The sequence below is a fragment of the Rousettus aegyptiacus genome, unplaced genomic scaffold (assembly GCF_014176215.1).
Source record: "Rousettus aegyptiacus isolate mRouAeg1 unplaced genomic scaffold, mRouAeg1.p scaffold_m13_p_12, whole genome shotgun sequence".
NCBI classification, from domain to species: Eukaryota; Metazoa; Chordata; class Mammalia; order Chiroptera; family Pteropodidae; genus Rousettus; species Rousettus aegyptiacus.
The window spans coordinates 44,212,088-44,237,116 of record NW_023416287.1 but is presented as its reverse complement, the minus strand read 5'-3'; the positions used below and the strand labels follow the sequence as shown (position 1 = coordinate 44,237,116).

The 25,029-nt window shown below is 37.1% G+C and overlaps 1 protein-coding gene across 6 annotated transcripts; it reads right to left on the bottom strand.

Annotated features, from left to right (window-relative positions):
* Positions 1-5,722: 5,722 nt before the first annotated feature.
* LOC107497045 (CCHC-type zinc finger nucleic acid binding protein) lies at positions 5,723-17,029 on the bottom strand. Of its 6 annotated transcripts, none has more exons than XM_016118423.2 (5): positions 16,872-17,029; positions 8,966-9,103; positions 8,775-8,867; positions 8,403-8,607; positions 5,723-7,875 (listed from the first exon to the last, which is right to left on the bottom strand). In XM_016118423.2, exons 2-5 carry the CDS (start codon positions 9,087-9,089, stop codon positions 7,758-7,760), a joined length of 540 nt encoding a protein of 179 aa, XP_015973909.1. In that variant the 5' UTR covers positions 9,090-9,103; positions 16,872-17,029; the 3' UTR covers positions 5,723-7,757. The 6 variants fall into 6 exon arrangements, with proteins under 6 accessions (XP_015973909.1, XP_015973910.1, XP_015973912.1 ...); XM_016118424.2 differs by having other exon boundaries at positions 8,403-8,604; XM_016118426.2 differs by having other exon boundaries at positions 8,403-8,601.
* Positions 17,030-25,029: the final 8,000 nt, after the last annotated feature.

Here is a 25,029-nt window from a genome sequence, read left to right as displayed (position 1 = left end):
AGCAGTTGCCTGAGTTGTTCTCAAATGCTAATTGCACTAAGGCTAAGACCTTGGTTACTTATCCCAGTAGTATTCAATCCAGTGGCACCCTACAATCAACTGGAATCATAAAATACTGATGCTCAGGACTGACCCTGACAAATATAAGCCAAATGTCTACATCTCTGATTAAGAGATTACTAACACCTACACCATAAGACAGTCATTAGGATTTATGCTTTTAAACTGCTTGAGCAGTTACATGCTTTGATAGTAAGCACTTAAGAGTCAAAACAGTAGCCCCTAGTATTTTAGGTTACACAGAGCAAACAGAATGCCTAATCCTTATTACATACCAATGTCCACTGCAAAAACAATGTGCTCAAAACACTTTAAAGAATCTATTACCAGTTTTAAAAAGAGGTTTATCATAGACTGTTACAACAAATACTAACATTAAGGCAAACACATTCAAAACAGAGTAATAAACAGATGGTAAAGGACAAGTATGTACTAAAAACTTCTTTTGACACCCCCCAAAATATCGAGGTTCACTTCTGGCACTTTAAGCAGACAAGGTCACAAATACTCCTGTACCAGACAGCATAACCTAAATGTTTTCTGCAAGAGCCAACCACCCCAAAGCCTTATGCTACTGATCAAAGGTAAATGTGCAATTTTTTGCACAGTCCAGTATAATGCTGCACTGGACTCCTGAAAATTCAAAACAATGTGTACAGGTGCCCCAGTTGTGTCCCTAAATTAATCCCATCATTGTAACCTTTCACTACAGTAGAGTATATTGGTTCCTTGGGGAGGAATGGAATTCTTGAAAGAGGATTTTCTTTTTCAGTTGTTTTTTTAGTGTCAAAGCAAGAATGCACAGACCATTTTTAAAAACTGTTTTGCTATACAAGCAAAAAGATACAGGCTTTGTGGTATGTCACAGCTAAAAGGTATTAACAGTGTAGCTTTGCTATGCATATCAAAATTAGATGAAAATTGGGAGCATTTGTGTTCTTGCTCCCTGGCATTGTTATCGGCTTGGCTCAAACTCTTATAAAATCTTTTCCATAAATTTGGACTTTCTTACATTGACATTTACTTGGCATAGTACAGTAGGATTCTGAAGCCCACCCAAGACCAACCTGAGGACCTGAACCCAGTGCTAAGTACAATCGAGGGCCCGTTGTGCCCTACCAACCGCCTGCTTTGCATATAACTTGGGTGAGTTTCTCTTAGAATTCTGGGCCTCCTTAAGTAGCAGGCCATGATTGAATTGTCCTTAAAAAATCCTCAAGGTGGGTAAGGGTTGAGATAACCTTGAGAAAAGTAAAAGAAATGAGTTACTTTTAATTTTGGCTTTTTAATTGGATTGGTGAGAGTCTGACCAAAATCTTTGCTAGATAAATGAGACCTAAGTTTTAGCTCTGAAAAGATACTTGCTTCTGCAAACTGGACAGCCGACAGGGTGACAATTGTTTTTCAAACCCCTGAAAATGGAGTGATGGAGACGAGCATCAGTAGTAGCCCAGTGCAGTATGTAGTACAGCCAATCCCAATCCTGAAGCCTGTGGAAGCCCCAGGGAAAAGGACAGAAAGTCCTAACATGGGTGAACCTTGAGAACGGAGCCATGCCTTGGAAAGCATCACGGCGCCTGTTCAGCTCACGCTGGCCCTTGTTTGGGTATTCTTAGGTGACTAAGAATCTTGGTGGGGTTGTCCAAAGAAAAATTTCCTCCCGGGCAACAGTTCCCAACCATTTTGGCACCAGGGACTATTGTTCCTATAAGAATCTAATGCCTGATGATCTGAGGTGGAGCTGAGGCAGTGATGCTAGCACTGGGGAATGGTTGCAAATACAGATAAAACTTCGCTCGCTTGCCCGCCACTCACTTCCTGATGTGTGGCCCAGTTCCTAACAGGCCACGGACCAGTACCGGTCCAGGGCCCTGGGGTTAGAGACGCCTGCGAAAGGGCATAAAGCAGTCCTATAGGAATATCCATTGAATTTGGCTCATCTGGAGACGTACACATTAAGGGCTAGTTTTCCTAGAAGTTTGTCAGACTCTACAGATCTCAAAATTAACACGGGAAATCATGCCTTCAAGGCCAAAAAGCCCCAAGTCAGCCCGCCTCCCATAAAGATGTCCGAAATTTTGCACACACCATTAGTAAAAGCCAACTATAAAAGAGGCAAAATGAATGGAAAACCTATTTAATTGGTTTCTTGAAGTTCCAAAGAGAATTTGGATAAAAAAATCAATTTGTCATGTCCTTTAGGCGTCAACCTAATTCTCTGAGGTATTAAAATGGTTGGCCTTATTTTAAAAATGCAGTAGTTCATTTGGAACCTGACTTGTCAACGAATAGACATAAATTATAAATGCCTTCAGGGCAAAATTTAGATCTAATGAAACTAGTGAGTTTTTCTTATGGCTAAAAGGTCTGTTATCTGTGTCTATAATGTATGTTGTAAATGTGAGATAATTTTCTACCTCGATTGTATTGTTAAAATTAAAGGCAAGTGCTTAAGACTTGAGTATTCTAAATTTCTCATAAATACAGAAACAAACTGAAATGCTTTTCAAGTTCACGTGATCTAAGAAAATACTTAGTAAATAAAAGCTAGCTTGAACTTCTGAACTGGCATATACATCTATGCACTGGAAAGGTGTTGCGCCCCAACTCCTTGGAGCCAGAAGCTCCTACACTCTGAACCCTTCTGAATCTCTGTACCACTAGTCCCTGGTGCCAGAATGGTTGCAAACCTCTTCATCTGGCTGTTTATCTTTTATATTAAAGCAGTAAGAATAAAAAAAAAAAAAGCAAGCTAGCTTAAGCTTACTGGTTTAAGTAAAATGAACATGTATTTTGCCTGGGTTTTACAAAAATAAGTTCATGTTAATAATCAACTTTTCATGTATACGAAAAATGTTTCTAGAGGTTTTATAAAATGTTCAAGCTAAAGAATGTTGATCATTTCTTAATTTTCATTAGACATTGAGGTTTTAAGAGTTAAAATCTCAAAATATGTAGAAATAACTTTGTGGTGTTTCAGAAAGGCCCCTGGAACATCTTATGATTTGAAATTACTTGAGTAGTATTGTAAAATAAGTGATGAAAACTTCTACAGTATATTGTATGGGTAAACAATGGTTGTAAATTACACAAATAGTTGGGGCCATGGGAAACTCAAGAGAGCCTCTTGGTTCTTCCCTGCTCCCTAATTTTCATTTTTGGCATCCCTTCATGCATCACAGTGCATTTAAGCTGGACTTATAAAGAAACTTACGAGATGACATTATTAAAAGAAGACATCTTATACTACTGCCAAGGTTTGAGGGACACAAAGAAAATGCCAAGTCAGAACCGCTTCATCTCAGGAGACAAAGACTTTAAAGATCACTGAGTACCACCTGGAGATTTTATTGGAAAGGGCGTCAAATAAAAGACACTCTTCAACCTCACTGGAATAGACTTTATCAGGCACCTAACCATGAATGGACATTTGCCCCCATTTGTAAACATTAAAGACTCCTTAAGTACACACCAAAGATAAGACGGCTATCCCAAGTCATTAACAAAGCCTATACACCTATGAATTGACATTGAACTCCAAGACCATTGTTTGTCTTTACCTGTCTGCTATTATTAGTCGTAAGAGCTATACCTGTTCTTTGGGTTTTTTGATAGTCCAACTGTTTAGAATTACTGAACACTGTAACTGTTAATATTCTTCATAGTTTATGTAAATGTTAACTAGATGCCAAATACAGAAAAATGAGACAGAAGGCAAAACTGAGACCATGATAGTTCACAGGGCAGAAATGATCCAGGATTTTTTTTTCCTCAGTGAAGGCCATAAGACCTGATTGCTTTCCATCTACTTGGCCTTCCCATTTTGGGAAAATTCAGCCTCAACTCAGATCCCAAGGTTACGGTATTCCCAAATGGTCAAGTAGAAAACTCTGATACCAAGCCTTCCTAGGAATGAGTGAGCCTTCCTATCGCTATGAGACTACACTATCCGACCAAAAGGTTGGTCATCAATGCATCCTTCAGATTGATTTATGGCCAAAAAATGTAAACTGTGGATAAAAAAAAGGGTTCTATGGAAGGTAACCTCATAGGGTAATCTGATCATAAATTCCTAACTGGGCAGGTCATGGTGGGTAGTCAGACCCAAGTATTTTAACTTTTAGTGAAGTTTACCTTTGCCTTAAGCAAGCCCAGTTGTTTCTGTGTATCTAGGTTAACACACCTTTGAAATAAGCTAAAACCATTCAAAAGAGCACATTACATTGTTAACTATCCTGTAATCCAATCCCCACATTGTTTTCATATAATCTTTCTTATGTTCCCTTCTTAATTTCAAATAGGTAAAAGCAGCTACAAAACTTTCATTCGCCACAATATTTCAGATCTTGTTCTCTATCATGTCATCATAAAAATAAACTCACAAAAATTTTTTTTTTAAAGTTTAGATGGAATTCTAATTAGAAAATTAGTATTAAATAAGCTTCTCACCTCCTGTTAGGCGGACCACTTCGATTCCCAGATAAAATATCTCATGCTATGCCATTTTAGAAAACCAAGTGTCTGACCTCCTAACCCTAGAATTGCTATATGCTAAGGGGAAGCATGTGCCATAAATAATTTAACATATTAAAAAAAAAAAAAAAACTCAAGTTAACAGCTATAATCTTCCCAAGCAAAATCTATCAAGAACTATATATGAAAGTTCATTTTAGAATTTTTCCTCATAACAGAAATATGATTATATAAGAAAACCAGCTTTTCCTTATGTGATTTTTTTAAATGACATTCAAGATTTATAAATAACTTCAAAACCATGGAAGTGCACTATATCACTCTCAGTATAATGTGGTTTTACTGAACCAGTGCGATTACATTCTATATTCCTTTTATCCATGTTTATGAACATAAAGCAACAGATGATAAATGCTAAAAGCATTAAGTGAAAGGATACCGAGATACAGACTACTAAATTTTCAAATGTATTAATCATTACAATGAAAGAAAAGATCACCTTAAATGATCAAATTCTATATCAACGGTAAAACTGATGTAATGAAACATTACATGCTTTTAAAACTTTCTTGCCAGAACTGGAGCTAAACCCAATAATCAAGCCTCTAGATCAGGAAATACAGAAGATATAAACAAGCTAAATGACACCATGAAGAAAAAAAAATCAGTATAGGACATTCTTCAAGAAGTCAAGGTTATAAGGAGGAAAAGTGAGAAACTGTTGGAAGATTGAGACTAAAGAAACTTAACCAAATGCAATTTATAAACCCTGACTAGACCTGGTTTCAAAAAACTGGCTATGTAAGACCTTTTGATCTACTCACTTAAGTCATTGATAAGGAAGCTTCAAGAAACTAAGGAGAAATAGCTATTATAAAAGTAGGCAAAAAAAAAAAAAAAGCAGCAAAACTTAACAGGGATGCAAGAGCAAAATAAAGTTTTATCCTTTAGACAATGCAAAATTCATTGTATTACCTCCATTTATCTGTCCTTCATCCCCCTCAACTCATGTAATAAGGGATTGGTTTCTTCCTAGTCCATATCTCCTGCAGGAAGAATTCACTTCCAAGAATTCAGGTTCTTACCCACTGGGGTTCCTAGTAATTAGCTTCATTTCCATGTTAAACTTATTTTCACATTGCACTGCTCAGTCACCAAGGTCAATGCAAACAAATGCTACCTCGCTACCTCATTAAAGAACACTTTATGATCAGCTGCGTATCAAAGGGCCCTAAAACAAAACGCCCCCAGATATTACAAATGCAGTCCCCCAAGAATGGTATGAAGCAAAACAAACAAACAAAACAAAACAAAACAGTTCTAAATATTTCATTTTCTAAGGTTTATGTTTTTCTATTTGACACCAGAAACCCTGGGGGAAAATAACCCTCTGTGCATGCACCACCACCACTAACCCTGAATTTAATTACATTTAACAGTGATGCCTTTGAAAATAAGGTCTTCTGTTATGCTGTTTCATATTGCAGTAGAAACTAAAATTATCAACATTAACATGCTTAGTTAATATCCGACTTTTCTCAGTAAAAATATAAAATAAAGAAACATGTAAATCTATATTCATAAGGAAATAAACCTGCCATGATTTCACTTTCTTGTCTGCTTTGGACCACTAGTTTGGACAAAGTTAGAACTGGCACAGCACAGATTAGACACCAACATCTTAACACCACAGCATCACAAACTGACCAGATCCTAGACAGAGATGAAAAATTCACAATACATCCAAGGTTAAGAATGACATGGCATTGTAAAAAGGGGGGAAAAAAGGTTGAGAAAATGTATACCACTAACTGTATTTAGTTCAGTAGGGGAACAAAAAACAGAGAACAGAGGGTAAGAAAGACACTTGAGGTTCTAGGTTCTTATTTGCTCCTTCAAGCAAATTAAACTTCTAGTAACTCAACTAAAAAGTGAGTTTACTGAACGAGATAATTTCTAAGGTCCATCTCAACTCCAGATCCTAGAAAAACAAGGAATCCAACATTTCAGACCTTTGTGAAGCCTAGGAAAAATATGAAATGCTAAAACACAGCAATAGTTTTTAAACTATTCAGAATGAACATGAACTAAAAGATACTATATATAACAGATTAGAAAGAGGTTTATGTTTTCTACATCCCTGCAAAACACAACTGACACCAAACTGTAAATCCTATGCTTCCTTGTAACAGCCGTTTTTCATTACCGAAGACACAACTGTGGTAATACAAAAAGAAAAGTCCAAACTATCAGCTTTCAGTACTCCACATTCCCCTCTTTAATATGGCATTTTGCACTATATACATCAATGAAAATTTAAAACAAACAAAAAGAACTTTAGTCAAACTCCCCTTCCTCCTCCAGCTTTATTGGATAGTTTAAAATTACATTTCTATTTTCTAGGACTTCAGTTGCTTTTTCCATCTGACTTTAAAAAACTGATTACAGCAAATGAAACAGTTGTCTAAGTGATATAGTATACAAAAATAACATCTTGATTTCTGTGAAAATGCACTTCTCTGCAATTCCTGAATAGCTCCAAATTATGCTAACTCTGAGCATAGATGTTTACTCTGCGTTAGATTTAGTCTTTGAAAAAAATGTGTTCTAAACTTTTGCCATCACCATCTGCTTATCCAGCATCAATGCTAGGAAGTTGTTCCTGTTTAGGCTTTTATCCCGATTTTTCTCACATTAACATTAAAACACGTTTGTCTTTTTATTTTGTTTACTCCCACTCAACTGTACGTTCTATGCATGGCCTGATACAGATGTTACTTGATGTTATTTAATAGCTACTGAGGTCAGATAATCCAAGGCCATCATTATGCTAAAATTAAAAGTTATTTATGGAAGCTCACAGACACTTCCAGAACTGGTTTTTACCTCCTACATGGGAACATATTCAAGAAACCCACAATGGGCTTACTGGTCTGACTCAGCTCTTCCCATTCATCAATCCCTATTCACCAGTGGCGCGGAAAGGGGGTTCTTTAACAAAGCATTATACATAACACCTCTACCAAACTAAACATAAACTTTTTTTTTGTAGTTAAATGCAGAAAGTCGATTTTTTTTTCCACCCCTTTCCTCCTTTTACACAGCAAGTAAAGCTCACTGGCCTGGGAGTAGCCTCTGTCTGCCAACCTTTGGCCAGTGAAGAGGATTCAGAGAAAATAATACAACCATCAATCAGAAAAAGGAGGGGCGACAAAGGAAAACAATTAAGCTGTGGCCTCAATCGTGCATTCCCGGGCAAGGTGCCCTGACTCGCCACAGCGGTAACAGTTGACTTCACTTGTCTTGCTGCAGTTGATGGCTACATGACCAGTTTCACCACACCTAAAGAAGAAATTAAAATAGTTTTTCACTATGGTGCTTAGAGAATATAAAAACTGTACTAAAGCAATAATCATTGCAGGACAAAAAGCAATGACAAGTGAAACCAATATATTTTTGTTTTCAAGACAGTCTTATTAACCTCCTAAAGAGCAAGAAGGAGGACATATATAACGAAGCTACTCGGCAAAGCCGCAAAATTAAAATTTTCACCTTTACAGTATCAACCCACATCAAAACCAAAATACAAACCAAGATGATATGTCTTTATGCAAAATAACCCCTGAGATCTCACAGGGATGTATGCATCAAAACTTATACCATTCTTATTTCTAAAACATTAAAAATTCCCCAAGATATATAAGTTGCCACAAGCTATCATGGAAAAATACCAATGTACAGATAGGTTGTTGGTCACAGCCAACTTTCACTGAATGCACTGATCCATGGCATCCTTCCATTTATAGCTAATTCACCTCTAAAAGAATCTCTGCAATAAGCATTCCTCCAGCAACATTCCGAGAACTTACCTATAGCACTTCACCTTGGTGCAGTCTTTTTGAATGTGTCCAAATTCTCCACAAGAATAGCACTTCTGCTCATCCGCATGATCACAGTCACGAGCCAGATGGCCTGGTTTGCCACAGTTGTAGCAACATTGCTCTCGCTCTCTCTTGGGCTCCTTGCAGTCCTTGGCAATGTGGCCACCTCTACCGCAGTTATAGCAGGCTTCAACAGTAAGAAAAAGAAGCAGACCAAGACTATAAAATCTTTATAAAATGTTACTATGTTTTTAAACCATACAATACAAAACCTCGAAAGTGGAAAATATTTTCTAATGTTATATTGCTGTGCTCACCTCTCCAAGTTCTAGAAGGATATGAAAAGTGTTAAATACTTACCATCCTCCTGAAGATCACAATCCTTGGCAAGATGACCAGACTCACCACAGCGATAACAGATGTCTGGAAGAGACGAAGAAACAAACTGGAAACCTATTTGAGACAGAAACAAAAATAATGTGGCTAATTAGGCAAGTCTTGATTCTAATGAATACTCAAGTACTTTAAAATTTTTAATTCGATAAAAATACCTCTATCTGAGGTAAAACCACCTCTGCCACGGCTTCTCATTCCACGACCACGGCCTCCACCAGTCGGGCATTCCCGGGCCCAGTGGCCAGATCTTCCACACTTGAAGCACTCATTGCTGCTCATGGCTACAGTCAGATCTTCAAAGTATTAAAAACAACAACATTTAACCACTTGAAATTACTTCTAGCTTTTAGTGTATTTTTTGATAATTATTCTGGGGGAAAAAAAGCCAGCAAATATATCAGTTAGAAAAATAATCACACAACTATTTCCTTAGGCATTATACACCTACTATGACATATATTAAAATTGAAAAACAAATTGTAAAACATTATAATTTTTCATACTATTTTTGATCATTACAATTAAGATTACGCACATATATATTAAAACACGTTAATTCAGTTATTGATGGGGTGCTGAAATGTACAGGGTATCAATAAACGGCCATTATTAAACAATTTAATAATTGTCCAATTTAACAGACACATTTTCACGTTTATAAGCCAGTAAACTTTATTTTGATCAACTAGAAGTCATTTACTGGTCAGAAAATTGAAATAATCCAAACCAGTGGAGCTGTAGTATAGATTCCGTGAGGGGTAGGGGAAGAAAAACAATTTCTCTCTGTAATCTTAGCACCTAACACAGTGCCTAGTTATATTGTAAAGCTTGCCAATTGAGTCTTCAGAACAGCTGTGTTAACAAACGCAGGCTATAAATTTTATCTCTAGAGAGTACATTAAAAATATCAGAAAAACGACAGAAGCACTTCAAGGCACTAATACTATCCAATGTACTATTTTTATTTTTTCTGTAATTTTTATTTTTTTCTGTAATTTTACATTTAAAACGAGGCTACTTGGAATTTCATAATAGACTCCTTTATTGGGTATTGTTTCCAAATAAAAGCAAAACTGCTCTGAAAGCAAATGGATTTTATACTTTTTATGTAACAATCTAAAAATAAATAGGCTATTTCGAGAATGGAATGTTACAGATCAAACTCCTAGTAAAGGGGCTTTAAAAAAACAAAATAGCTAAAAACAATGTAACCTTTATACTGCTAAACTTCATAGCTAGATATCTTAACCCTTAATTCTAATGTCAAGCGATGATACACAAAGTTTTTTAAATACCCTCTCAGTGACAAGCTTAAGGACTGTAATCTAGCAAAATATACTCTTTCAAGATAGTGGAATCACCCAAACCAACCACGGCACATGGTACAGTAAATGGTTCATCAAGTTGTAGAGAAATCTAGCAACTAAAAATTAAAGTTCAGTTTTGAAAGGTTCCATGGCCAAATATTCAAGAAAATTCAATACCCTCTCTGCAATCAAATTTAGGATACATTTTCAGAGGAACCTTTCTACCAACTCTTGCCACTTGCCATATAAACATAATACAAAAATTTAGGGGGGGGGGGCACCTTATGGGATTCTTGTAGTTAGTGTGTTCAGATATATAATGCATATTGCTAATCAGAAGAAACCAGCCAATGAGGTTAAAAATGTATTTTTGCAAAATTTGAGATTTGCTTTCTTACACTGGTGTTAACATTCTAAATCATGTGACATGCTGGTTTACACCAGAGAGACCAGTAAGAATGAAAAAATGAATGGCACATAAAATGATCACAGAAAAAAAGCACCTCATCCTCCCCACATTCCCGTTTTCTTCATTTTGCATCTTCTCCAGTTTACAGTCAGACCAATTTGAGCACATTTAACTATTGTGCTCAACAGGTCCTTTGCACAGAAATAATTTCCTTATACAAGGTAACCCAGGCAATTTGAAAAGTACTAGTATTTTAAAATTTAATACTTAAACGAGATACTATCTTTTAGAAAAGCTGACAATCCAACATTCGATATGCATTTCTAAAGCTAAAGAAATGATAGTTCCAGAAATCTCCTTTAGACTGCTGCTTTAAAAGGATCTCATTTATTTCATAAAAGTAGGAAGAAAATGTTACAATGAATCATGAGCTGCTTATCAGTGGAACAGTTTGCAGTTAAAAATTTAAGTTTACTTTCAGCTAGAAATACTAGTTTTTAAAAATTCAGCTACTCAAGAACTGATTAACCTATATGTAGGTTTTTCATGAACTGTTTTTCTCCATTTTGTCTTATCTCTATTCATGGGACCCAGATTTAAAGTGAACAGAGGAAAAACAAATTACAGGAAAAGTAGTATTTATGGAAAGAAGTCAATTAGCTAAAATAACATTTTCAGATTAAACATTAAACTCTATTTCCTCCTACTTTAACTGCTAATTGAAACTGGTTTAAAAGTATCATTTCTTTAAGTACTACAAATTTAGGGAAAGCAGTTATTTCTCCATTTAGACTGCAATTAAACTATTCTGCAAAACAGACATGAACAGTTCAGTGACAAAGGCAGAACTATATACATTGAAACTAGTTTATGTTTGTTTTGCATCAACAAATTTTAACCTCACATAATTTTGTTTACTGAAACAAATTAAAGTTTTTTTTAAAAAAAACTGCTAAATCTTAAAGGGAAAGGAAAACACTAATTTCGTTAACATCCCAAAGACCATCATCAGTAGGGCACATACTTTTTAAAGGTCAGCCCAGTGGCCTCAGGTAAAGTGTATGAAATCCACCTTCCTCCTCTTTGGCCAAGTCAATCAGCTGGTCTATTTTCACTGAGTCCCTTGTAATAGAATTAGCTCTTTAGTAACAGTAAACCAACCGATTCCCACTAAGTTCGAGAGGCACACTATTTATCCTGGAAGTAGGTCCCCATCCTAACAGTCATGTTAAATCTTTAAGAAAATTTTGCGCTATTCCTTGAGGAAATTAAAGGCAGTAAGGTAAGACAAAGTTATATTTATGGCTTATGGCTCCATGATTCTCACTTGCCTGGAATTTTTCTGCACTGTCCTGCCTGCTGTCCCCTCCACTTGTCACAATCCTTGCCAATCTTCAAGGGCCAGCTCAAATGCCAACTCTATAAAAGAATCTGACCCCATCTCCTAGCCTGGAACTCTCCTTCCTGTTAAGACCCAGGATACTTTGTTTATACATCTGATGGTTCTACCATGTTTGCCTTTTATCATATTCCTTGAGTGCAGAGACCAAGTAATTCACCTTCGAACTATTGTTAACACCCATGATTATCCTTTTAGTGGTAGTTATATAACTGAATATTTTAACTGCAATGAAATAGTTTTTAGACCCAAATCAAATCTAAATACTGAAAACTCCTAAATTCTTGCTAACACGAGTTAATGCACCATTAAAATAATAAAAGATCTACTACAATCATTCTAAATTTAAGAATATTTCAGATTATCTAATAAAATCTCTCCATGTAACTGAGAAACTTTTCACTCCAGGTCACTAGAAGTCAGCAGCCAAGCTAGGACCCCTAACTTGCTACCCAGGCTCTTCCTATGACTCCAAGAATTCACAATCAACTAGACCCCAGTAATATTTTATGGAAGGCTACAAAACATATACACTAACTTAAAAGACAAAATATTGTATTTTCACTGTTGCAGGCAGGAGAGAATATACTTTCTTCCTTCTGCTAAAAATTATTGTATCCTTACATAGTAAAAAGATTTGGGGACCACAGGTAACTCAGGGTTAACCATTTAATCCGGCTGAACTACATGCTGTGTGTTACTTCAAACACATGACCCCTTCTCTCCTGTCTTCATTTGCAAGGAAGATGATAAAATTGATCTGTACTGAAAATTGTTGCCAGGTGACTTGTGATTAAGTAGATGCTCAAATTTTAAAACTGCAAGGGTTTACGTCCTCTGCTTACATAGTTTCCTTTCCACCTTTCCCTCAAGTTAGGCTGCTTAAAGGTAGGTAGAACTCAGTTCAACATCTCCATAGCAGGCTTAGAGTGGACTACTCTGCTTACTGAATGAAATGAAGAGGTAAGATTAGAAAATACATGAATTCTAAATGACTTCACATTCTCAACAGATATCAGATTACCTGTTTCCATTTTAATTTGTATGCACTGAATTTTCATGACACAAATCACACCTAAAGATGTGGTCGGAGCACATGGCATGCCAGGCAGCAGGCGTAAAGGCAGTCGATATCACTTGAAAAGACTAAAGATTCCCTGTGAGAGGCCATGTATGCTAAACTAAGTGGTCTATTTTACAGTCTGCATTAATCTAGGCTTTATGTTTAAATCCTGGAATTGGTACCAAAACACAAATGGTCATACTAATTTATCTTCATTAATGTCAGTAACCGTACCATGTTTTTTATACTAAGAACAAAGCCAGTAAACAACTTAATTCTTAACAGTACATGTCCAAGACTACCAACGAGTTCCAATGAATAAAAAAGACCATAACTCACTCCAGAAATACATTTAAAATAAGTAGCAAAAGGCAAGTTAGTGTGTGACATAAAGTGAGATGGGAATCTGGATAGCTTTAATGTTTTTCTAATACAGCTATATATATTCACATTTGCCACATGTCTAGTTATTTTCCCCAAGCTTAGGGGTTATCCCTGACTCATCCACAGCTGACCTAACTGCATTTAGAACATAGTGGAACTTTTGCCACATGAATGTACTCATTCACTTTTATGCTCTCAGTGTAGTGTTCCAACATGGTACTGAAACATTTCAAACTGCTGTTAACAAAATTAAATACATACTGGAAAGAAGTTACATTGTATGTTACCTGCACTCTGGCCAGAGAATAATGGAGTCCAGAGTACAATACTGGGAACAATTCTATGTTCTTATCCTGGTTCCTACATCTACTGTTATGACCTCGGTTACTTACATCTATTTCTGCCTGCCCTGATTACCCTGAAGAGTTTTAAGTAATAGTAATAGTTAAATATCACCTATGAATCAAAAATTAATAAGTATACTATTTATAATCCTTACAACCCTTTAAATTATGTATTCTTGTTCCCATTTTACTGATATGAGACCAAATGACTTACCCAAAGCCATATAACTGGCTCTAAGTCCTTTGCAGAGGCATGTTAGGGTTAAATGGTAATAGAGTACACAAAAACGCTATTATCATGAGTACACTATTCACTTCCTACTTCATAACTATATTACATAGCAAATAATTGTACAAAGAACATGTTAATTTGAATTTTAATGCAAAAAGTATCTGTTCTATATTTCTCTTTAGATAAAACTATAACTGATGACTTTTTAAAAATCCACAGCCATAAATGAATTTATTCACAGTATGCTATCACACAGTTTTTCTGAATTTTAAGCCAAGGTAGGTATGACTTAAGAATGTCACCACAGACCCAAAAACTGACAACCTAATTTCACTAAATTCTCTCATTTGCAACTATGGAGCCAGTCCAGGTGATCACTGTACTATAGTCTCATACTCCTTATTAACAGAATCCACTGACTTGCAACTTGAATTTTGGTGGCTCTCATTTTATTAGTCCAGCAGTTTTTTTACAACATGAAAAAGAAGCAGTTTACTGGAATTTCTCATAGCATGCTCTTACTACAGCAACATCTGACACTGCCAGAATAGGAGTTGTCTTAAATGAGACAGTATGGAAAAAGCATTCTCCATATAGCGGGCCAGGATGCCTTGGCATCAGTCTTCTGGCTCTTCACTACTGTCAGGTGACTAGGAAGAGGAAAGAAACCAACAATTAAAAACAAACAAAAAAAAACACAAAAAACCCAACCACCTTACTCCCTCACTTCTCCAGCGAAAAAAAGCAAAATCTCCCTTATGCTCAAGATAGGCCAAAACCAATCTTTCCAACTACAGGTATGCCTCAGATATTGCAGGTTGTTTCAGAGCACCGCAATAAAGTGAGTTCTAATCTTTTTACTGGTGGAGGGTCTTGCCTTCAATTTGTAAAAAACACAACATCTGCGCAGCACAATAAAGCAAAATGCCTGAAGTCGAATTGTGGTTCTATTGCTTTAAAGCACCTATTTGGTACCTTCCCATATATGTACACATATTTTTATTAGATTTTATAAGATAAAAAAAATCCAATCATACAATCACAAAACCATATTACAAAACCCATTTATTATACCTTAAAAAAAAAAGAGAGAGCACTCTGCCTGTACCAGATGTTCAAATGCTGGTGTAATAATTGACCCTTTGTCTTCCACAGATTTGGCTCAAAATATCTGAGACTGCGTATTTGTGTAAAATACATTACCTCTCTTTTTTAGCAATATGAAAAGGAATGTGGACCTTTGGTTGTTAAAAAAAAAAAAAAAAACAAGTTTTCTAATGCGACATGTGTAAGTACAAAACAGTTTAAAAAAAAAATACTGTTGCCAGGAGTTGCAATTTGGAAAAAATTAAGTCTTTAATCTAGCTCTTGGGAATCTAATAAATTATTCCTTTCATATTCCAATACACAGAGAGCTCCTTGTAGACAAGAATGAGGCTCAACAAGCTATGAAGAGCATACATCTATGTATGTAGCACTTAGTATTTGATTAAACCATGACGAGTGATTTTTTAAAAGCATTTTAAAATAGCTGTTTTGTGAGGGGAAGAAAGCATAAGAGGTAAGAACTGCATATCACATATCTTTCTAAAACCCTCAAAACCTTACACACAATTTATGGTACTTGAGCAAGAGTAACAAAGTTGCTAATTGAATTAAGGTTCTCAATGATGCAGGAATTAGCCAGTTATGTTTCACTCTAAAACTGTCAAACAATAGGAAAAGAGAAAATCCACTTTTAAAACCCTGAAATTTGGGGCAAGCCTAAAATGTAAAGTAATCCTCCTTTATCTTAAAAGAAAAAAAAAAATGAATCCAGACTCTTACATACTATCTGAAGTCACAATGAGCAATGTTTTCTTTTACAAAGACCCCCCAAGACCAGATGTCACTTCCTTGGAAGTGCCCTGTGGCTGAGGCCATGTGGTTAACATGTGGCAACAAGCTAAAGCCTTACCCATAATAAAATCAACAGGCAAACCCAAATGTGGGATACGATGCCTTTCTAAAATAGCTTTTCATGTTTGGAAAATCTAGATGAAGGCTGGCTAATTAATCTTCACGTCTCGTTTTTAGAACACACGGTGTTCGTTTTATCCAAGAAATGATGCAAAGGTACTGATGCCGTGCTTCTGGAGGTTTGACAAATTGTTTTTTTGTTGTTGTTGTTAATAGCATTCTTAAAAAGCTCTTCTAACTTAAATAGTGTTGATTCGTGGAAAGCGAATCCTGCCACTTTTCGAACTGCAATGTTATGACAAGCAACTTAGCACTTGAATAACGATAAAAATTCAAGAATTGGGAAGCTATCAAATACGGAAAGTATGAATTCCAAAGACTCTCAGGCCTTGCAGCAGGTGTCCCACCACTCTAAACTCAAGATCTTCTTCAAGGACCATTTTCTAAGCCCGTGAGAACCTTTGGCACATTGCCCGCCAGGCCCACTACCCCAGCACATGGCCTGCATTAAGTACCCCAACACCAATCCTTTACATCCCCACCAAGGGCCTTTTTCCAACACACGGCCTCCTTTCAATAATTTACTGCCAAATCGACCCTCTGTCCCGCATTCCGCGACCCTCGAAGTCTCAAGGACTCGATCCCAAGGGCGCACCGGCCAGGGCCTCATTTTCTGTAAGGCTGTGGCCTGGGGTGCGGCGTTGGCCCTGGGAGCGGCCCCGACGCGCGGCGGCCCAGCTTCCCAGGACGGAAGGAAGAGCAGGAGGGTCACTGGACTGGAGGAGTCCAGAAACTCCGACCTGAAGCAGGAGTGGCAGCCGAGTTTCCCGCCTGACGCAGCAGCGCAGAAGGCCAAACTGCGGCCGCCATCACCGCCTCGCCGCTCCTTACTCTCTTCATCCGCTTCAGAACAGGACCCACAACACGGTTCCCCCTAGCTTTACCCACTACTCACGGTCCTCACCTTCGGTGACTGAACGGGCCCGAAGCGGCAGAAAAAAGGACACAGACCCAGGGAGAGACGCTCGCAAAGTAGCGGCTGTTTATTTTCAGGGTCCCGGCCTGCGCCACACGCGGGTCTGCACACGGCCCCAATGCGCTGCTGCGCACGGCTCTCCGCTGCCTCGCCCACGCGGCCAATCAGCGCGTGGGTCTTGGACGTCCAATCAGAGCCGCAGGGCCCAGAGGTCCAATCAGAGTGGCCCGCGGGGAGAGCAGCCAAGCGCAGGCGGCGCAGGGCGGGGTGGCGAGGCGAGGCTTGGAGCGGCGCAGCGCTGTTCTGCGTGCCGCGTCCTTTCCTGTTTGGGTTTCCAGGCCTTGGCCTCGTTCGCGCTCGGGCCTTTCTCGCTTATTACACACCCCGCCCGGGAGAAACCTGTCAGTCCCCGCCTTGGTGATCTCTCCCGCGGCGAAGTAGCAGTGATAAGCGTGGGGCCGGGAAAAATTCCCTCGCCTTCTTGGGCCCCAAAGGTTGTCTTCTCCTAGACCTTTGACTTGGCGGCGCTTTTAGAGCCAGGCCCTATTAGTATGGGGGACAGCCGCGGCTGTTAAGTCACGAAAGTGGCTGGTGCTGTAGGCCACAGGCCCTGAGATTTGTTTTCCGTTTGGGCTAGGGCAGGGATCAAAGGGCCTTGTTGCTTTCCAGGTCCCATATAGCCACCTCAAAGTAAAAGTGCCTGATAAGGAAAAGGACTAGCCCAGGGGAGCATATGAAGATGGTGGAAGAGTGACTGTGAGACTTTACCACCTCAACAAAACGTATGACCGGTTTAGCACATTTATGAATGACATTTCCTGCAACCTAAGGTGTAATAGTGAGTGCCAGGACAGCCATCTGGCCTAGACTATTAATTAGGACTGGTCTTTAGATTTAGTATTTTCTCTAAAAGATTATGTAGTTATAGATACTGTTAAAATGAAAACCACTTAAATTGTTCAATGTAAACTAAAAATTAAAGAATTTTGTGTCCCGTTTTGGAACAGCTTTTATTAGAAACAAAAAAAAAAAGTCTCCATTCTCTTCATTTTAAAAGGCTCTGAAATTACTATAGTCTCATACAAATTTAATATGCAGTTTAAAGTTAGTATACAACTCATGTTAGCTGGTATGTTCCAGCAATATACTTTTCTTTAATGACTAGCTTATTCTTTGAAATAAAGTGCACAGATGTATTAACATGTTAGACCTGGGATAAACAGTCCTTGTTTGTGACATTAGTTCTGCCGATGGCTGTGTAGGCTTGAGCTATTTTTTTGCTTCTAGTTTCATCTCATTGAATCCTTCCAGTCTCACGGTTATATGACTTTTGAAATCATGTTTCTGAGGAGGCAGTATAGCGGGGTGGTTAAAAGCACATGTATTGAGAGTCAGGCATTAAACCTGGGTTCAAATCACAAGTGCTTACTTAGTCATTATAAACCTTTTAGCAGATTATGCTCAGCACAGTGTTCAATAAGGGTAACAATTATCAAAGAGTGAGTGGACTGTTTTAAGGACCCATGACTTTTTTTAACTTGTTAACTAAGACAATTTGAAGTAAATATTTTAAAATTCAGTATGAAAAGGCCTCATTTCCAATAAGAGTGAACTGCCTAGCACTCTGTGTTGAGCTATAACATCGGAGTTACCAATAATATAGCATTTTGTGTTGATATAATTTTATTACCACGAAGCTTACACAGCTTTATAAATTTTCCCTCCCTGACTGATTAATCTTTATATCTTGAGGTAAGCAGCGTAGTAATCGTAGACACTTTAGTACTGATTTCTTAAGCCCTAACAGTAAGTCATAATGTATCAAAGGTTCAGAAATAGCCAAAGTTATAACTAATGACTCACCGAATTGGTAAAAATTTATTGTGCACACACCAAAAAGACAGTTTGCAAACAGGGAGCATTCAAACCAAAACATGGAATGAGGATCTGGTGTATACCATTATAAAGCAGCTTATACAATAAGAAAGTAGTGTCTTCACAGTGATTGGTAATTAAACTAATTTCATGACTGGTTTTGTCTGCTCAAGTAACCTTCAAGGCTGATCTCTATTTGCTTTTGATTTTAACAAATGTAAGAGGCAAGGTAGAAAGTCCAGCTTAAACATTGGTGCATCCAATGTTTAATCTTAGCCAAGTATTGTGCTCAGCGTTGCAGGGGTTACAAAGGTGACCAGTTAAAACACACACCTTGCCCATGATCTTATAGGATGAAAAAGGATATAAGAAAGCATTAAGTGTCCTGAGAGAGGACCAGCTAAAATGCTGTTATTCAGCATGATTCAGGATTCCTTAAAATGAGTACCAGTTGAATGGCAATACTTGCCAACTCAATTTCTGCTAAAGAGTCCAACCACACAGGGCACACCTTAGCTTTTTCTGTTAAAAGGAGATGATATGGTATATATTCTTCTAAATCCTTTCATGTCTTCTTTGCCAGCAGGAAAATACTCTCTGTGACTTTACTTATAAAGTATGCAACTAAGGTTGAGGAGAATAAATTTTTTCCACCTCTCCTGTCTGCTTCTGAAGAAGAAACATAGTTTACTAAGCTAAATCCTGAAATAGGCATCAGTTATACTAATAAATAGCTAATAGTTAATATAAAGTTTTTAAAACAATGCCCAGCATAATTTCCATTAAAATGTTATCCATTATGATTTATTATTTATTTATTAATTAGTATTTATTGAGTGCTTACTATGTGCCAAGTATTGTTTATAATCTCTTCATAAATTTTCACAAAACCTTTGTAAGTACTTTTATTATTCCCATGAGGAAACAGGTCCAGAGAATTTAAGTAACCTGTAAAAGGTCATGACTGAATAAATGACAGGGCAGACTTTAAACAGAGGCTCTATCCGAGTGCTTAAACACAAAGCTTCCAGCATCTCAGTAGTTATTGAGACCTACTCCTACATTTCCCATTGACTCCTTAAAGTGACAGTGTAGGGAATGCTAATTGATGATAAGGAAGATATGAAACACTGACTTAGCATTCCCTCTGTTGGCTTTCTCTTGTATTATCTCAAATGGAAATGATCTCTACTTCTGCAAACTAACTGAAGAGAAAAACTTTATTGCAAGTAGTTTTAAAAGTTTCAAAGTAAAACCACCCATTCTTTTTCCCTTAAAGGTCAATGCATTCATTTTTTTAAGAGTAATTTCTTATCAAGCATCTACATTATTTTAACTATGAAAAAGGTAGGAATAGAAAAATATTGTGTTTAAATTGTTTCCAAATAGTATTTTACAAGATATCTTAAATTCTTTGAGAGAGCATTATAAAGTGTAAAATTTAATCATGAAGCTCTCATAAGCTACTAAATAATGTAATTGATTTTTAAAGATTAAATTAAAAAATAACTTAAGTAATTGAGTAAATTAGAATCTATGATCAGGAAGAGTATTTAGCTTAATCTCAGAGTATTTGGTATAATATCCTCATTTTAAATGAGAATAGACACTTATAGAGTTGCAGAGTTCCTACAAATCCCAAAAAGAATGGATATTTTTAACATGAACTAAATCAGGTGCCACCCACATATCATAAGGATCTGTTAGTTATGCTTGTAACCTGATTAATCCAATTAATTTCAGTAGTGGTAAGAAAAGGAGAGCCCAAATCTAACACTATACATTTGTTCTGTGTGTCTCATGCCCTTTAGAAATTAACACAAATGGCCATTCTAGTTTATAAATTACTCTGTATTTGGCAAGGATGAACCAATAATCAGTTTCTCAATCATGAGAGGTGAACTCAGACTTCAATTTGAGAAACATTAACTCTAGACTGTAAATTTTTTCACTGAAAAATATCTTTCAATTATCTATTGCAACTACAAATATGAACATTTGAACTTATAAGTGGCAATAGAATGGCTATTAGGCAATTCAAATATTACAAATACAGCCAATGTTCCATTTAATCCTCCTCACCCTAGTCCCACATCTTTCCTTTCCTCCTGATATCATAAAAATGGTGTATATCCTGCTGGTATATTTTTTATAATATGTATATTATAAAATATATATATGAAACCATGCATTAACAATTAAAAATTTTACATAGTGTCATATCTAGTTACTAATTTGTGATCCCTTACAAGAACATAATATCTACAAAGCAAGGACTTTATTTAGTTTTATCTATTTTCTGCTGTATTTCCAGGTTCTAGAATAGCTCCTTATACAGGATAGGCATTCAAATATTTTCTGAATAAATAAACAGCAATCTTTACCTTGCTTTTTATATTTGATGTTGTGTTTCTGATATAATCTTACTAGTTCATTATTTTTTTCTGCTATGTATTATAAATAAACTATGTTTTATTTATCCATTTGCTATTGGAGGCTATTTATATTTAGCTATTATAGACAATGTTGTAATAAAACCCTTGAATACAGATCTCAGAACATGTAAGAGAGTCTCTCTAGAGAATACAAACCCGGAAGGAAAATGGTTGGGGCTATGAAGCATTGTGTGTATTTTATATTTCACTGGTTGCCTGACATATTACTCTCAAAAGTGGCCATTACCACATTATACTCCCAGCAACAGTGAATAAAGCCACTATATTTCTGAAATATTTGCCAACATTTTATATTATGAGATTATTTAAATTTTTGCCAATCTGATGAGTAAAATATGGTGTCTCTTTTTTGTTTCTTTGTTTCTATGGAGATAATGGTATATCCACAGAAATAATACTGAGATATCACATATATCCTTTACCCAGTTTCCCCCAATGTTAACATCTTGCACAAGTACGGTATAGGGCAGAATAGGTAAATGCTATGCTGCTTCCTCCCAGAACCACATCAAAGTTACAATTTATTTATGCAACAATCAACCTGGAGAACTATCTGGATAATTAGCCGAAGAGAACTATAACTAAGAATGTGAAAAAGAAGCCACATCGAGACCAGTAAGAGGTATAGAGACTCAAAACAAGCTGGTCCCATACTCGTGTGATGGTTGAGAACCAGGAAGGACATCTCAGCTGCAGAGTTCCCCTCTTGAGGGAGAGGTCCCAGCCCCATACCAGGCACCCCAACCAAGAACTCCAGTGCCAGGAAGAGGGGTCTCCGTGGTATCTGACTGTGAAAGGCAATAGGGAGTTTGTCTCCCTTAGACAGAGTGCTGCTGGAAACCCAGGTGTCCTCTTAAAGGGTCCACACACAGACTCGCTCTCATACAAATACTCACCCTAAGGTCCAGCAAAGGGGCAGCGCCTTGAAAGGCACCAGATACATTCGAGAGAAACTGAATTGAGTAGCTTCCAGGTGATGGCTGGAGGGAAAGCTGCCAATGTGCCTGTGTTGAGCCCACCTCCTACACAGCCTGCAGGCACAAATAGGTACCAAATACCAATCTGCATTAACCTGGAGAAAACCATTCACCCACCCTGGTGACTCTCTGAGACCCCATTAAACCGAAATCGCACACACTGTTCTCTCTTTCAGTGGCTGTGACCCAAGAGCAGCTGGCTTCAGCCAGAGCTACATCCTTTCCCTAAAACACTCCAAGATTTGCAGGCTCCAAGCACACAACAGCTTGCCTCGATGATCCCTGTGGCTCCTACAGAGTGGCCACAGGTCTGGGCTGATGGCAGCCAGCTTCAGGTGGTACGGTGGCTCCTCTCAGAGCCTCTGGGCTCAGTGCAAGCAGTAACCAATTGTGGGTCACTTTGTAGTACCTACCAGGTGGCCTAGGTTAGAGCATAGGAAGCAGCTGACCTTGGCCTGCACCAGAGCCCCTCCCAAAAAGCCTCAGAACCAAAAAAAGTAGACCAAAATAGAGCATCATCCAATTAGCTCCACAAATGGAACAGCCAAAAGGTAGTCACAGAAGGTACCAGAGACCTGCTCAGCAAATCATGTTCCATGGGATCAGCTCCCACTGTAGTTGTGGTCAGTGCTAACAGCCAGTCAGCCTCAGGGTCAAACCCACCCACTGACATTTCAACAGGAATCAAGGCTCAACTATACACAATCCACACAAGGGAAACTCCTGGAGCACTGGGATCAGGTGACCAGGGATATTATACCACTGGGTCACACAGGACACCTACTATAGAAGACCACCCTGCCAACACTGGGAGACATAGCAAATCTACCTATACATAGAAACAAACACAGAGAGGCAGCCAAAATGAGGAGAGAAACATGTCCTAAATGAAAAAAAAAAATCAGGAAAAAACATGAGAAAAAGAACTAAACAAAATAGAGGCAAGCAATCTACTAGATACAGAATTTAAAACACTGGTTTAAATGATGCTTAGTGAACTTAGTGGAAGAAAAAAAATTGTAAATAAGGATAATTTAATAGACCTCTGGGGCAACATTAAGCATAACGACTTTACATTATAGGGGTACCAGAAGGAGAAGAGAAAGAGCAACGGACTGAAAATCTGAAGAAATAATGATGGAAAACTTCCCTAACTTGGTGAACGAAATAGACATACAAGTCTAGGAAGAGCAGAGAATCAGACACAAAACGAACCCAAAGAGGCCCACACCAAGATACATCATAATTCAAATGCCAAAAATTAAAACAAAGAATCTTAAAGCAGCAAGAGAAAAAAGCACTTATTTACTTACACAGAAGCTCCCGTGAGACTGTCCCCTGATTTCTCAACAGAAACTTTGAAGGCCAGAAAAAAATTAATATAAGATATTCAAAATGATGAAAAGCAAGGACCTAAAACCAAGAAAACTCTACCCAGCAAGGCTATCATTTGGAATCAAAGAATAGAGTTTCCAGGCAGAAAAAGCTAAAGAATTTCATTACCACCAAACCAGTATTATAAGAAATGTTAAAGAGTCTTCTTCAAGAAGAATAAAGAGAAAAAAAGAACACAAATATGAATAATAAAATGATAATAACTATATACCTCTCAATGATCATCTTAAATGTAAATGAATTAAATGCTTCTGTCAGAAAACACAGGGTGGCTGATTAGATAAGAAAACAAGGACTACACATATGCTGTCTACAAGAGACCCACTTTAGATCAAAAGACACACAGACTAAAAAGGATGAAAAAAGATATTTCCTGCAAATGGAAACCAAAAAAAAAAGCTGAGATAGTAATACTTATATCAGACAAAATAGACTTTTAAAACAAATGCTATAATAAGAGAAAAAGAAAGGATGCAAAATGATAAAGGAATCAATCCAACAAGAGGATATAACAATTGTAAACACTTACCCACACAATGTAGAATCACCTAAATTTATAAAGCACATATTGATGAACATAAAAAGAGAGGTCAACATTAATTAAGTAATTGTAGAGAACTTTGACACCACACTGATGTCAATGGATAGATTATATAGACAGAAAATCAACAAGGAAACAGTGGCCTTCAATGACACCTTAGGACAGATGGATTTAATTGATATTTTAAAGAATTTCACCTGAAAGCAGAAGAATATACAGTCCTTTCTAGCATACATAGAACATTTCTTAAAACAGACGGCAAGTTAGGCCATAAAAAAAAATCTCAATATATTTAAGAAAATTGAAATCATATCAAGCATCTTCACCAACCAAAATGGTATAAAACTAGAAATCAACTACAAGAAAAAAACTGGAAAATACACACAAACACCTGGAGGCTAAATAATATGCTACTAAACAATGGATGGGTTAACAATGAGATCCAGGAAGAAATCAAAGATACCTAGAAACAAATGAAAATGAAAACACAAAAATCTATGGGACACAGCAAAAGCAGTCCTAAGAGGGAAATTCATAGTAATACAGGCCTACCTCAAGAAACAAGAAAAAGCTCAAATGAACAATCTAACTCGACACTTAAGGAAACTAGAAAAAGAATAGCAAATAAACCCAGAGTGAGTGAAAGAATGAAAATAATAAATATTAGAGCAGAAATAAACAAAATAGAAGCTAAAAAAATATGAAAATCAATAGAAACAAAAGCTCATTCTTTGAAAAGATAAACAAAATTTATAAACCTTTAACCAGACTCATCAAGAAAAAAAGTGAGAGGGCCTAAATAAATAAAACCAAAAACAAAAAAGGAGAAGTGACTACTGACTCCACAGAAACACATTGCTCTTAATAATACTTTTTGGATCTGTCTCCTTGGGAAGGGAATC